The sequence below is a fragment of the Lolium rigidum genome, chromosome 5, assembly GCF_022539505.1.
Source record: "Lolium rigidum isolate FL_2022 chromosome 5, APGP_CSIRO_Lrig_0.1, whole genome shotgun sequence".
Taxonomy (NCBI): Eukaryota; Viridiplantae; Streptophyta; class Magnoliopsida; order Poales; family Poaceae; genus Lolium; species Lolium rigidum.
The window spans coordinates 249,860,427-249,875,314 of NC_061512.1; the positions used below are offsets into that span (position 1 = coordinate 249,860,427).

At 40.9% G+C, this 14,888-nt stretch overlaps 3 protein-coding genes and 1 long non-coding RNA gene across 7 annotated transcripts; 1 reads left to right on the forward strand and 3 right to left on the reverse strand.

Moving 5' to 3' along the window:
• Positions 1 to 1,873: 1,873 nt before the first annotated feature.
• LOC124657440 (glutathione S-transferase T2-like) lies at positions 1,874 to 3,029 on the reverse strand. The gene is made up of 3 exons (XM_047195994.1): positions 3,019 to 3,029; positions 2,773 to 2,938; positions 1,874 to 2,480 (listed from the first exon to the last, which is right to left on the reverse strand). Exons 1-3 carry the CDS (start codon positions 3,027 to 3,029, stop codon positions 1,908 to 1,910), a joined length of 750 nt encoding a protein of 249 aa, XP_047051950.1. The 3' UTR covers positions 1,874 to 1,907.
• Positions 3,030 to 4,370: 1,341 nt separating this feature from the next.
• On the forward strand, positions 4,371 to 10,074 carry LOC124655507. Of its 3 annotated transcripts, XR_006988717.1 has the most exons (5): positions 4,371 to 4,515; positions 5,615 to 5,822; positions 6,724 to 7,349; positions 7,431 to 7,582; positions 9,985 to 10,074. It is a non-coding gene; the product is annotated as an uncharacterized LOC124655507 (long non-coding RNA). The 3 variants fall into 3 exon arrangements; XR_006988715.1 differs by lacking the exon at positions 9,985 to 10,074 and having other exon boundaries at positions 7,431 to 7,735; XR_006988716.1 differs by lacking the exon at positions 9,985 to 10,074 and having other exon boundaries at positions 5,626 to 5,822; positions 7,431 to 7,735.
• Positions 10,075 to 10,826: 752 nt separating this feature from the next.
• On the reverse strand, positions 10,827 to 11,917 carry LOC124657441. Its single transcript, XM_047195995.1, has 5 exons — positions 11,900 to 11,917; positions 11,693 to 11,791; positions 11,323 to 11,576; positions 11,139 to 11,214; positions 10,827 to 11,042 (listed from the first exon to the last, which is right to left on the reverse strand). The coding sequence occupies exons 1-5, from the start codon at positions 11,915 to 11,917 to the stop codon at positions 10,941 to 10,943; spliced, it is 549 nt and encodes a 182-aa protein (XP_047051951.1). The 3' UTR covers positions 10,827 to 10,940.
• An 11-nt stretch (positions 11,918 to 11,928) lies between these two features.
• Positions 11,929 to 14,835, reverse strand: LOC124655407. Of its 2 annotated transcripts, XR_006988668.1 has the most exons (11): positions 14,729 to 14,835; positions 14,447 to 14,573; positions 14,175 to 14,267; positions 13,965 to 14,057; positions 13,666 to 13,901; positions 13,420 to 13,587; positions 13,189 to 13,344; positions 12,808 to 13,106; positions 12,657 to 12,713; positions 12,205 to 12,558; positions 11,929 to 12,089 (listed from the first exon to the last, which is right to left on the reverse strand). XR_006988668.1 is itself a non-coding variant. In XM_047194310.1 (7 exons), the coding sequence occupies exons 1-5, from the start codon at positions 13,747 to 13,749 to the stop codon at positions 12,683 to 12,685; spliced, it is 738 nt and encodes a 245-aa protein (XP_047050266.1). In that variant the 5' UTR covers positions 13,750 to 13,902; the 3' UTR covers positions 11,929 to 12,089; positions 12,205 to 12,576; positions 12,657 to 12,682. The 2 variants fall into 2 exon arrangements, 1 of the variants encoding a protein (XP_047050266.1); XM_047194310.1 differs by lacking the exons at positions 13,965 to 14,057; positions 14,175 to 14,267; positions 14,447 to 14,573; positions 14,729 to 14,835 and having other exon boundaries at positions 12,205 to 12,576; positions 13,666 to 13,902.
• Between the last annotated feature and the right edge of the window lie 53 nt (positions 14,836 to 14,888).

The window sequence follows — 14,888 nt, forward strand, 5'->3', positions numbered from 1 at the left end:
TATGATTTGATGCGTTTAAGTTCAACAGATTTTATTATGCTGACCGGGAGCAGCTCCAGTGCTAAATTTGTTCCATTCACAGGGTCAAAGCTGCTGGGTAGAGTATTCAGTAGAGGATAGTCACTCCTAGCGGAGCCGGTAAGAGCATCTCTAGTGGTTCCTCTAAATATGGTCCTCTATATGTCCATATAGATGGTCATCTATAAAGATTCCTTTTTAGATGATCTCGAGTCTTTTCAGATGGTCTCACTCTATATCTAGGACATCTAAATTCTCTCTCATATAGTTTAGTAATATTTCAAACGGCTATATTTCAAACGGCTATATTTCCAACGGCTATATTTCCAACGGCTATATTTCCAGGTCCATATATACCACCCTCCCACCTCTCATCCAACACTCCTCGCTTTTCCTTCTCTCATCTCTCTTTTGAACTCCTCTGTCCAACACCGAAAAATGATGAATGGAGAATTTTCCTCATTGGATATGCTCATGAATTCGTCGTCGTCTTCATCTGATGACGACGAACTCATTCTTGCATCATTTGGAGAGCGTGAGGAGGAAGAGAAGAGAAACGCTCGACGCCATGGCGGTTCCAAGCATGGGCGTCAGACAATTGACCGAGCAAGAGATGCCGGATTTGTTCTCCTCTGGAATGACTACTTCAGAGAAAATCCTCGCTATCCCGAACACTTTTTTCGGCGAAGGTTCGCAATTACTCCATTACTCTCTGTTTTTTTTCTATTTTCACCTCCCTATCTCATTTACTTCTTTATGCACAGGTTTAGGATGTCCAGTACTTTGTTTAAGCGCATATCCGATAGTATACTTGAACATGATTATGATGGTTATTTTATGCAAAAAAGAAGTGCTTGTGGACTTCTTGGGTTGCATCCTTTGCAAAAGATGACTGCAGCGAATGCGGATGCTAAGTTATGGAATAGCAGCTGATGGTGCCGATGAGTACATCCGGTCGGCGAAGCTACTAATCTAGAGGCTTGCAAGAAGTTTGTGATCAAAATTTGTGAAATCTTTGGGGACGAATACCTGAGGTCTCCAAATGAAGATGATATTGCAAGATTACTTGCAGTAGGGGAGGAAAGAGGATTTCCTGGTATGTTAGGGAGTATAGATTGCATGCACTGGGGCTGGAAAAATTGCCCAAAAAAATGGCATGGCATGTTTAAAGGCCATGTAAAAGAGCCCACAATGATCTTGGAGGCAGTTGCTTCAAAGGATCTTTGGATTTGGCATGCATTCTTCGGTTTACCAGGGTCAAACAATGATATAAATGTTCTTGACCGTTCTCATGTGTTTGCAAAGCTAGCAGAGGGTAAAGCTCCAGAAGTGAATTATACCATCAATGGTCATCAATACACAATGGGGTATTACCTTGCAGATGGTATATATCCAAAGTGGGCAACACTTGTGAAAACCATACCGGCTCCATCAACCAGAAAGAAGAAATTATTTGCTAAAAGGCAAGAGGCGGCTAGAAAGGATGTGGAACGCGCCTTTGGAGTTCTCCAAGCCCGTTTTGCCATTGTTCGAGGACCTGCGAAAGGATGGAAGCGTAAAGAAATCGGTGATGTCATGAAAGCTTGTGTCATAATGCACAATATGATAGTTGAAGAGGAGCGGCACACTGGTCACCAAAATTACACTTATGAGGCAATGGGAGAAAGAGTCACAGTATCTCATACTCACGCAGAAGAGCTGAGTGCTTTCATTCAGATGCATCAACAGATTAGAAACCAACATGATCATTTTCAGCTTCAAGATGATATAGTTGAGCACCTTTGGCAAAAGTTTGGACACGAGTGATGTAATAATAATGTAGTAGGAAGCTATCATGCATAAACTAGTAGTTGACACAGCTAATGTAGTAGGAAGCTATCATACATAAACTAGTGGTGTCGGCGAGCGATGATCTCATCCTGCTTGCCTTTGTAGAATTGCTGTTGTGCAGCATTCATACCACTAGTGTCCGTGAGCATGATTTTCTCTTCCAATTCAAACTGTTTTCGTGCATCCTCCCTCTCTTGCCGTGCATCCTCCCTCTCTTGCCTTGCATCCTCCCTCTCTTTCAATTCAATCTGCTTTTTTTGCAACTCAAATGCTAGTGCATAGCGAGCACTCTTTGCCGCCTCTTTGATATCATCTTTCTCTAACTTCTGTGCCCATACGGTTTCCAATGACAACTTGACAGCACTACCATCGGAGGCTTTATCTCTTTGTTCTTTCGCATACTTGGTACCACGAGGTCTTTTCTCGTTTTCTAAAGCATCTGTGCATACCACAAAATCTTCATCATTGGAGGTTGAACCTGGACTTGCATCGGAGGTTTTCTTTTGTTTTTTCTGAGGAACTGTACGTGTCGCCCACTTTGGGTACTTCTCAAACTCTACATAGCAATGCATTAGTTTGAATGGCTTCTTTTCAGGATCCAAAGACATGTACAGGAGTTCAGCATCTGTTTGCTACAAAAACAACAACTGTAGTGTTAGCCACAGAAGGTTCGGTACACAGTTATACATCAGTTGCATTAGTAATTCAGTACACAGACTAAATTTAGTACAGTGCAGCGTTCAACTACTAAATTTAGTAGAGGTAACCTTGTTTGCATGCATTCTGAAATATATGGTGCCAGATTTTACCGTCACAAATTGAATTATTAGAATATACGAAAAATGTCAGAAAACATAGATTGGCCACACATAGATAAAACTAAAAGCGAATTAGAACTTGTTGCAAATAGAAATGTAGCGTTACCTTCTGGTTGAGAGTCCTTCCACTTTCATTCAGGTTTAATATCTGCTGAAGACATCCACAAAACTTGCTTGTGGCCGCTGAAATAACAGTGAAACGGCAATTGACTGCATTATAATTACGCTCGGGCCATGACGGGTCCTTATGCAAGTTGTAGTAATCTAAAATCCTATTCCAATAACAACTTGAGTTTTGATCTGTTCCGGTCACCGCATCCAAACTAGTGTTTCCCCATGCCGCTATCAACACCTTGTCTTCATCGCTAGACCAATTTTTCCCTTTTGTCGACGGTGCTTTTGCTTTCTTTTGTTTTGATTTTGCAAATGCGGATGCGAAACAACGAAACATCCGGAGTTGGCATCTTCTCTTGTTCACTGATTGGGCTAGAATATTGTGTGCCACTCCAATTCACTTCACCTGATCCCCCATTCAACATGTCTAAAAACCCAATGTCATCCGTCGCGTGAGTTATCCATTTATCTAGCAAAACATGTCAAAATTCATTCAACAATTTAGTCTACAAACAACAGCAATTCAATCATATTCCAGAGTATAGGCAATTCAATCATATGTGTTTATCTAAAAAATTTGGTACAGAAACTGCTCAAACTAAACGAACGACGAGCGGTACGAAAAAAGGAACGAGAGACTTTGCCCCGTCCCCGTCCGCGTCCCGAGAAATTGGCCGCGTCCGCCGGCCACTCGGCCCCGCCCGGCGCCGCCGGCCACCGGCCCGCCCGGCGCCGCCGGCCCGCCCGGCGCCGCCGGCCCCGCCCGGCCACCCGCCCGGCGCCGCTCGCCCTCGCCAAGCACCGGCGCACTGCGCCGCTCGCCTCGCGCCGCTCGATTTCGGTCGAGGCCGGCTGCGCGCGACGCCCGGCGCCGCCGGCCCGCCCGGCACCGCCCGGCGCCGCTCGCCCTCGCCCGGCCGCTGCGCGCTGCGCCGCTCGCTGCTGCGCCGCTCGCCTGCGCCGCTCGATTTCGGTCGAGGCCGGCCGCGCGCGGACGCCCGGCGCGGCCCGGCGCCGCCGCCCGACGCGGCCCGGCGCCGCCCCGCCCGGCCTCCGCCGGCGCGCGCGCTCTCGCCCGAAGACCGCCGCCCCCGCCCGGCACCCGCCCAATCTCGCTAATTCCCGGAATAGAGGTCGTACCCGGCCGGCGAGTGGAGCCGACGGCGACGGCGATTTCGCGGAGACGCTCCCGCCTCCTTTCTCGCTCTCCGTGACGCGCGCGGAAGAAAGGGCGGGCAGCAGCTTCGCTTTGGATGGTCGTGGCTTCGTCCTCTATGTTTGGAGGATGGAGCAACGATATGGGAGGTTGTCTAAATTTAGAGGAAGCTATAGAGAGACCACTGGGACTGTTTTTTAGGCTCACAACCATCTAAATGGGTTTGGATGGCCCTTTAGAGAGACCACTAGGGATGCTCTAACTACCGGTGCTCCCATCGTCGTCGGTTTTGTTTGCGATGCGTGCTTCCACGTCAGTGAAACTATGTAAATGCACATGTTTATTTCGGTATTTAGCTGTACCAATTCTGTATTCTACAAGAAGTAAGTAGTTGGCCCACCGTCCTGTAACCTCGTGGAGCCTTTATTCCCTTGTCGGCAGCGGTTCGATTCCCCTCAACTATTAGTAAATTTTCTCTCTGAACTTCATCTTCTTCCTCTGCTTCGTCCAGTTCTTTGCTCCGCCCCCTCCCCGGCAGATTCATCGACCGCGTAGTCGTGGTTCTGGGAGCAGTGGAAGGTACGTGTGAGTAACCTTCGATTCAACCTCTGTAGGAGATGAAGTAAGTTTGCTCTTTAAATCTGGACTATTACATTTTCAGATTTTGTGAGATCCGCCGCCATTGTTAGGGTTAGAATCTTGTATGTAAAGAGTTGATTTATGAGATCCAGTGTTTACACTATGAACTCCCTGCCTGCTTCCCCTCCCCCCCCCCTCCTCCCGCAACCTCGGTTTTACCATGATTGATTTGAGTTCTGCAGTTGATACTGTGTGTCGAAGGTAGTAAGTATGGGTTGTTAAAGTATGCCATACTGCACCATTCAGATAAATTAAATTCTTTCACATTTACAAGTAATTTGTTTCTTCACTCTTCTATGATATGAACATAATTTCCTCATGGGTAGGTAATTATCTAGCTTCAGGTGTGCAAATTTAATGAAGTGTTGAGTTTCTTCGCCGCTATGAATTGATGGATTCACTCAATTTGCCTGTACCCAGTTGATCTGGCAGTACAGGATTAGTGGGTACTCCTTCAGTGCATATGCAAGCAAATTAAAGTGGAAAATATTTCTTAGTAGGGCTAACGATGTAGCAGTTGTTTGAGCATTCAGCTTGTAGGAATAGTACTGACCTGTATGAGATAAACCTTTTCAGCATTTGTTTTTCAATAGTTGGTTTTGTTTGCTGTATGAAGACAGTACAAACATAATATGAGCACGGTATCATCAGGTAGACCAATTATATCAGAATTCAGTAAATACATCTGCCATCTACCGTCAACAAGATTCATGGTGCACTATGAATAGCTTGTACTTGGGATAGATTTTCTTAACAAATTTAGTGTCATATCGGAACTGTATGCCTTCTCGATATGTTGTTATTTTCATTTGAGTAGCTATCTAATTTGGCGACACGTATATTATATTAAACCAACCCTCTCGAAATGAAAGATGTATAACTCAGAACGCTGAACTGTATATGGAACTTCCACTTGGTTGCTGTCTCAAAAAATTTGTTGTATGGAAATTGTTTTTTCAACACATTTCATTCACTTGTTTGAACTGTTTCTCATTTTTACAGCAATAATTTCATTACAGCTGCATATTTATTATATTAGGTGTCTCGTAGGAGTCAGTCAGAAAATGGATCAAGAGGACGACGATTTTGAGATGCCATCTAGGACATCCCCTCATCTCCGATTCAGGAGCACATGAAAGAAGAAACATGAGGACATGGTTAATCACACTGGAACAGAGAAGAGGCCAGTGAAGAGAAGGAAAGGCATGTCCAACAAGTTCCATAACCAGGATGCAAAGTTGAAGCAGGTAACTTTTCTGTTTTAGTACCACAGATTGCTAGCAGACTAAAGTTCGTAATTTAGTGGTGCTTTATTAAAACTGGGCGTAAGACATTATTAAAACTCGTAACAACACAACGCTAGTTCGAACTTCAGTATTACCGTATAGAGCAACGAAGTAGTAAGTTCTCTTAGTAATTGCCATTTGTATTTAAAATTTTAGAAGTTTTACAAGTTCCCATGCATGTATTTTTTTTTACCATATTTATGTATATGTCCCTGATCCTGAGTGCATTATTCATATCTGATTCGCTTCCACACAAATATGGTCTCACACGATGTGACCATATGGTCATTGCGAATATATGCAGTACCGTAAATGCCTTAATACATATGTATTGTAAATTCCACTGATTTGGAAGCGGCAGCATTATGTGGTCCTTTTAATTGATAGTTCCGGTAGGTGCATAGGATTTATATCAATTTGAGCTGTCCCGGCATGTAGGTACTCCTAAGATTTGAAAATTCCATTTCAATTGCTGCTATGTTGTTGTCATAAACATGCAATATACAAGAGTATTGCATTGTTGCACGAATTTTGCCGTTATAAAAGTGAATAATTTAAGGTGCCAACAGTGTCCAATAGATATACAACACCAAAAGAACACAGTAGTAGGAAACAATGTATGTATTCGTTCTGTTTCTGGATGCTTAGTTATAAATTTAGTACCATGGACTGTTGTTACGTGCAAGTGAAAGCCGAACCTATCGTGTCATGTATGTTCGGAATCTCCGTGTTTGTACAGAAACAAACTCTAGCTCTAGTTTTCTCATTCGTTAATACCAGTTGTACACTAAATCAGAATAGTACTGTACTATTCTGGATTTTTTGTGTTGCATGCTCATGTGTGGTTGTATATTTGAAGCAGAATATCGGATTCAAATGTTCTCTCATCTTTTGTTCGATCTCCTGAAGACCCTAGACAGAGATCAGAGGAACTGGGTTGATGAACTCGGTTTCGGTATTCTATTATCCATGCCAAATTGTAGGCTTCCTAAAGATCTGACAGTGTGGTTAGTGAACCATTTCAGTTGGAAGAAGCAAGCTCTGACTGTACGTGGTCGATCAGTCCCAATTAGACAGCTTATGAAGAAGCTGTTAGGTATACCTGATGGCCCTTTTCCTGTACCTTTGCCCTGTAGCAAGCGTGGAAAATCAAAGTGCATTTACCCCACCGATGAGGACAAGGAGATGAAGGATGAGAAAGGTGCAAGGGGTTTGAGTTATAAGGCAACATACGAGTCACTAATAGCTACTCATGACCCTGTACAATTTAAAAGATCCTTTATGTTGTACGTGCTCTGTATTTACTTTGCTCCATCTAGTGGCCACTTTATTAACCTTGGCTACTCACCCATCGTGAGCAACGTTGACCTCATCAAAGATATGAACTGGTGCGACCATGTAGCTGATGTTCTCATCGAAGGAATTCGGGAATATCGAGACTCGAAGGCAGTTAATATCAATGTCCACGGATGTGTACATGTTCTGCTGGTTAGTCATTACGGTATGAATAGTTTCCATATTGTATGTGATAGTAGAGTGCATCACTAATAGTTGGCAATTTTATTGCAGCTCATTTATATTGATATGGTTAAGTCTCCAATATTGGAAGTTCCTGGAGGATACCCCCTGTACTATATGTAACTACTGAGTTGCTAGACTTGTTAGATTTGTCTGATTTGAAGTCCAGCTCAACTGATGGTCCAGAGTATGGCAAGCTACAGGTGCTTTTTTTCGTTCCATCATATTCTACTTTCTCATCGAACCTTCTGCTTTCGGAAACATTGGAAACGAAATTGATTCGTATATTTTCTGTAAATTTATGCAACATTCGTGCAACAATGAAATGAATCTGAAACCAATATTGTATTTTTCATGAGAACGTGAACAATCTGCGGAAACCCTTTTTATGCATACAAGGATTGCAATCTATACATAATTCTTTCATATTTCGTAAGAATATGTCACCGAAGCTATATGTGAAGCATATAATGCTCGTTTCATTGAAATTTCGATTCAACCTTGGTAGGATGCTAATTTGGATAGTGATTTTGCTGCTGCCAATTTCTCATTGGGTCTGAACTTGAGACTAATATGTCGTGACAAATCAGAATAATGTATGGAATATATGTCCTATTAGTTTGATAAAAAGATGTCACTGCACCTATACTTTATTAGATCATAATTTGTATGGCACACAGTTCAGTAAATATATAACATTGTTCATTCCATTGGATAAATCATATACTCGTAGTCAATACCAGACACTTATAAAATAAATGTGTCATATGTACTTTGTTCCAATTCAATGTTAAGAGAGTAATTGATAAATTAAGGTTATATGCTATAATCTGTTAATATAATATTGGTATCCATATTATAAAAGAAATCTAATTTTAGTAGTATGTAACACTGTCATATTTCTTTGAAACCAAGATGTTATTAGACACATACCTGAACATAATATTATTAGGTCATTGATGATATGTTAGTCGTATCCAAAATCTACATATAGATTGAAAGTGTTTTCCACTCTTTTCTAAAACATAGTTAAAACTATTTGGAAAATCCAGACAAATAATTAGCACAGAGCTTGCGGCTGTTGTAAAAGATGAGCTTGTGTATGCCAAAAAAGATGGGCGTCAGAGCATGTCTAACAGGCCCCTTATAACCCGCCCACCCCGTAAAATTCCGGCGAGATACGGGGCAGGCGAGGTTTGGGCCGTCTAGCAGGCCCCGTATTCGGGCCGGCCGCCCCCTACTTATACCGGGCGAAGGTGCGAGTTAGCGGTTAACCCCTCACTCGCAACCCTAGCTCCGCCGTGCACCTCCGCCTCCTCCATCCTGCTCCGGCGAGCAATTCCTCACTCCCTCGCGCCGCATTCCACCCCAGCTCCGGCATGGACCCCCGCCGCCGTAGTACCGCCTTGCCGGCGATCAGATCGAAGCGATCCCGCTCGCCGGACAACGTGGAGGATGCGTGGCGTCTCTAATGCAAAAGATCCGCCGCCGGCAGCCGCCGTGCGGCCTGCAAGTACGACGGCGCCTCGTTTGTCCCGCCGAAGCTCCGCGAGTTCGCGCGGGGCGGCCGCTGGTGTAAATTTTCAAGGGTGAAATATATTCTAACTATTTTTCAATACAAATTTGAAGTTATGCTTTGTAAATTTTTTTAAAAAACTTTATAGAAGCTCCCTACAAGATTTACACATATTCCAGTTATATTTCTCTATTACCGGAACAATTTAAGTTTGTTTCAGAAAAAATCAAAATATATTCAAAATTTGTGAGCTACTCAAATCAGATTATGTAACATCTTGGAATCAAATAAATTTTACATATATTACACACATGTATAAATTTTTTTTGTCATACCTAGTACAATCCAAGTAGGTTTCAGACATCAACTTTTTTGATTATGGATAGCATTATGATGTGAACAAATTATGTCAGGTAATATTAAAATGTGAGACTTTTTAATATCAAGTTGGTACAAACTACATATGACACATTTATTTGTAAATAATATTGCAAGGAAATATCTCACACTCACACAACTTTCCCAGTTTTCATGGAAATTCTTAGTATCATTTGCACATATTCCAATTATCTTTTTATTCGAATTAGTTTTGGTGTAAAAAACTGAATTATTTTGTGATCCCGTCAAATCAAACAAAGGGAAAAAAAACTCAAATTTTTTTTTTTGAGGAACTCAAATCAAAGGACCAAGATATTTGTCTATGTATGGGTACATATAATTTATTTTGTAGAATTATATCAACATAGTATAGAACACACCATTTATATATGAGACATCTGTTTACACTTTACAATCCATATTTGTGCCAAAAACATTTGTCAGGCTTATAAAATATCGTTAACAAATCAAATTGATTTTACAATCACTTCGTTGCACCAAGTGTTTCACAATTTTACAGAGAAAACAGACAAAGCAAATTTTGATATGTTTCCTAAGTCAACTGAACACAAGCAGATATGTTACAAGAATTACTTTTGATATCAAATTTAGATCCAATCATACGAACAAGATATGATTCAATAACGAGTTCAGTATGCCATTCATTTCTGAAATTTGGGCCATACCAAATATTGTCCATTCATTTTCCAGAAATCGATCACACTTCTTAAGTTGCTGCTACCAATCAGATGCAATAATGGCAAGTAGTAAGCCACAGATCCAAGTATGAGAGAGCATTACACGCAAACAATATGAGAAAAAAGAGGATCCAGAGATTCAAAAGCTGACGAAGGATAAGTGAGATAGGACAAACCCTTGTGGGTGGGACCCATGTGAGCAGGCGGGAAATCACTCTCCAAGCGAATACGAAGGAATACATCGTCCGAGTTCACAAGTACACAAGCAGGCAGCACATGATTGGCTCGCAGAGGTGCGGTACGATCCGGCACCGGTAGAAAAGACCTTCCCCTAAGTACCATCCTAGAGTATATGCTGACATGGAAACATAATGGTTGCATTTGCACGGTTTAGTCTTCTTTTCTGCCTGAGCCATATGTTGTCACACATTTTGGATACTATATCGTAATACTTTCCATTCCTATCATATGTATTTAAAGTATATATAGAGGCTGGATTTGGTTGGGCGTGGACGACTGGTTTTGTTGTTGGAAATAATCGGCAAACATATTGATTGCATATGGCTGTTGTATGGATCTCATACTATTGTGATTTTTGTGGTACATGTACAACTAGTTCATTAATATAATGCATATATATTTCCTGTGAGCCTACATGATATGCAGATGTGCTTGTTGATAACCAAATTAGCAAATTAGGGATTTGCAAGTAATACTTTTGGCAGGAATCGGTTGCACTTATTATTGAAGTGACTTAGAATATATTAGAATCTGTGATAACAATCTTATTTTCACGAAGTATCATTTGCTAAAATTCTCACCCGTCACGATCAACACATGTAAGTAGCATAAAATGTCGTCGCACGGATATTGGAGAAGCTAACGTGGCCATAACAAATGTATTACATCAACGTCTACTACAATGTAATCACCCTAACAAATAGAAATAGTACTGTAGATATCATCTACTTAGGTTAGTGATTGAATAAAAGCCTCTGGTAGTTTCCCATAGTTTCCTTCTAAAGACACCATCTCGTACAGAATCATTTTGGTGAACTCCTCTACAGATTCCTGAAATCAATTTTCCATCAAAAAAATAATTAGACTAACGTCTTTAAACAAGCAACATTGAACAAGCACAATGTATGTTTCAATTTCATAATGCACCTCACTCTGAGTTTCCACATATTTAGTTCCATCGAACTCTTTAATAGCCAGTAGTGTCAGGATTCCTTCAGGTACCCTGCATTCCAATAAAATACTATTAAATTTTGTGTAACACGTATCTGGAAAAAAGGTATTTCATCTAAGACGGATTTATGGAAAGATGATGCTTTCGGTGTAGTAATACCTCGGTGACCCAGATATTATTGGTCCGACAAAGTGAGCCCTGAAATCAGACCATCTGACTGTCCAACCTTCGAACAGCAAGCCCACAACTTTCTCTAGACAATCCTGGATTTTCCCAATGTTCACTTTGTGTATATCTTCTAATATTTGATCTCTGGGCATTGCATACATTGGATCTAGAACATGCATTCTGAGTTCTTCCATGTCCCAATAGTAAGCACACCAATTCATTTCAACAAAAGCAGGAATGATGATCTGTCAATTACGTTTCATTCGTAAGATACATTTCTACATTCATTTTCGTATACATTCATCTCAAAGTAAACATATAAGGAACAAATATTATTGGAATTACAGACATATAAACTCACCATTCTACATTCAGATATATCATATTCATTGAACATCATAGTGAATTGGTATATAATTGATATGCATTCCAGTGGATCGTTGCTTCCTAGAACTAGCATCTGGTCAGAAGGACATTATTAGACTGTATGGCCGATGAGTACATAAATTGGACTACATAGAAGAGTATATCATTTATTTATTCTCAATGTTATTCAATTTTTTCTTACCGCGAAATCTGATTCCATGCTCCAACAAATTTTCTTTCCCGAGCCATACATTGAACTATCCAGTTGGATTGTTCTCCTAAGAGCTATATCAAATGCTTCTGGAGTGAACCCTTTTCTCTTTATGAATATATCCTTAAGTTGATAGCCATCTAGTTCTATGTACTTCGGCAGAGCATGCACAATCCAGTTCCTGCATCAAAAAATGGGAAAGTTTGTCGAATTATGTATTTCGAAGTTCATTGATCTGTACACGAATTTATTTTAAGAAATGCATGCATCTGCGATAGTTGATGAATAGTCAGTACCTCCGAAGAGTAGATGAATTGTTATTTGCAAGCCAGTCATACAAGTCATTTGTAACATGTATTGGGACACGCTTCTTCCGCGCCCAGTCATCCACGGATTTGGAGCAAACCCTCTTTGCTTGCATTTAAGTTTGCTAAACATGCAATCCTTCAACTTGTTATCACTTGGGCACATTGCAATCCCTGAACCAGTCTCTATGATAGCAGTTATATCATCTTCAGATAGTATGAACGGTTCACATTTCCGGTGGTCGACCGAATTATGAATGTCCTTTTCTACCTTTATTCTTTTTGAACTTGTGTCTCTTTCTTCATGGAATAGCTTCTTTCCTAAAAGAGGAGTGAACATGCCACCTACATTGGGCGGTAGTCCTTTAGTATATTTGGTTAGTATATATACGTGCAATTTGCTGAAACTAGACTGTACGGAACAACAAAAAACAATTACGTACCTTTTTTTTTCTGTACCCCCATGTCATTACCGGCTAATCCTCCAACTGAACTTTGGCCTGGACATTACAATATGATAATCAGTAGTGCATACCATTAAGTGTAAGTATAACATATTATTGCCAACTTATAATCTATGAACTTAGGTAGTACCGTTCACTTCTAATGCTGCTGTAGTTAGATGAAACTTGGAGTGACGATGTTTCTTTCAAATGGCTTACACCTCCTGCCACATTCGTTGATGCGTGGGTGTGCAGTTTTTGGGACAGGCTGAGATTATCTTGGAATATATTTGCCATAAGTGCCTCCATGTGGACTTCAATTACTAACTTAATTCCTTCCTCATTCAAGTTAATGGGACCTCCTTCTAACAAAAGCTCTTTAGTCTTCCTAACATGATGTATCATACGCGCATTGTGCCACTTCAATGCATCAACCTGACCATAAGATAACTGTGAAAAGAATTAAAATTAGTTCCCAAGCTTTAGTCAAGTTCCCAAAAAAAAAATTATATAGTGTATGTCTGCACCCTACCTTTTGCTCAATCGATCCTCTCAAATATGCAGTCAAATAAGTTGACACTGCAGGTTGAAGTGTTCTGAAGTACGGGAGCTGTACATGTTGTGAAGACGTAGAACTTGGCGTTGCTGCAATTTCGTCGAAACGTAATGTCTTACTCGAATTTGTGTCCTACAATGCAGTTCAAATTACGTCGATGCAGTACATGTTTTAAATGAAAAGTAATCAATAATTTGGATTTCTTACATTTATAGCACTGGCACCTGAAGTATCCGTGTTGCAGTATGATATATTATTCTCCTGATCTGCATTTATCATCCTCTTAAGAATTACTACATCGAAGAGAGCAATCCTCGGTAACTTATCACGAGGTAGCGAGAATTTACATATATCCAAGCTGTCCAGGTATAGTACCTGATTCAGTGACAAGAAATGTTAAATTCTTATTTCAAAACAATAACTACCAGTGAATATATATGCAGATCCCCTCACCTGCAGCGCAAGTGTACATCCTGTAACATTCTTTATTGTGTGTTTCATTCTTAATTCATCTTGAACTCTTCTAGCTGATTCCATTATCTCATCGATAACAAGTGAACAAAAGTTGTGAAGATGCAAGCGTTCGAAATAGCGTCGGAGCAGTAACTAGTGCACAGTTAACGGAACTGTCGACGAAACAGCTTGTTCCGATTGATTCGCTAGGTAATTGTGATCCAAACTTCAATTCCCTTCAAGAGAACTAGATGTCATTAGTACGGAGCAAATTTGGTAAAGAAAGATGGAGAACCAACCTCCTGTTTAATTCTGTTTCTGGCTGTATGGAAGTCTCCATACTGAAGTTCACATTTCCTTCCCATATCACATCATCCACGTCAGCTCCAGTTCTTGCAAAATAAAGGAAAATATAGAGGAGCCTTACATATTTATGAATATTTGATAATATATGTTGAATCTCTATCTAAACTTGACCTGATGTGAAATGGCTGAGATTGGCAATTTACCTTGTTTCGATATCGCTAATGTTCTTTTCTATAAAGTTGTCTTCTCCACCTCGCAGCACCATTTCTTCGTTCAATTGGGAGCTCGGATCAACGCTAAAGGAATTGCAACATATGGCAAAAAAAAAATATCTTAGCAATTCCTAGAATGATTCAGTATGGAATAACTATGTGTACACAACAGGTATAATCCAAACTTAAAACATGTATCGCAGCAATAAAATTGTTGAGCACATTAGGTTGCAACAAACTAGTGAACTGGCAGCAAGACTTACGTGAACTTGCTCATCTCGGCGTCCTTAGCAACCATATTGAGTAGAGCTGTGAAAGTAACAGCTCCGCCCACTGATTGGATTGAGTTCTGGCCGAAGTTGTTCATCCCCTCCCCAAGATCCATACTTCCTGAGGTTCAGCGAAAATACAGATTATGAGTGGTTACTGAACATACAGAGGTAAGGTGCAGCTGACGAGTCAAAAGGACATAATCACAATTCGTTTCCAAACAAATTAGCCCCCAAAAAATGAAATGCAAGCAAATGCCATGAAGATCTACTTACCTGTATCCCCAGTTATCGTAGCCGCCGCAATGGAGGACGGCAGCGCTCACTTCGGTCAAGAAGAGCAAGATCCGAATTTCTATCCTCTATTCTCAGATCTAGGTGACGAAGCAGAGGACACGCCGGGACTGCAATAACAGCGGCAGGCCCCACCAGCCCC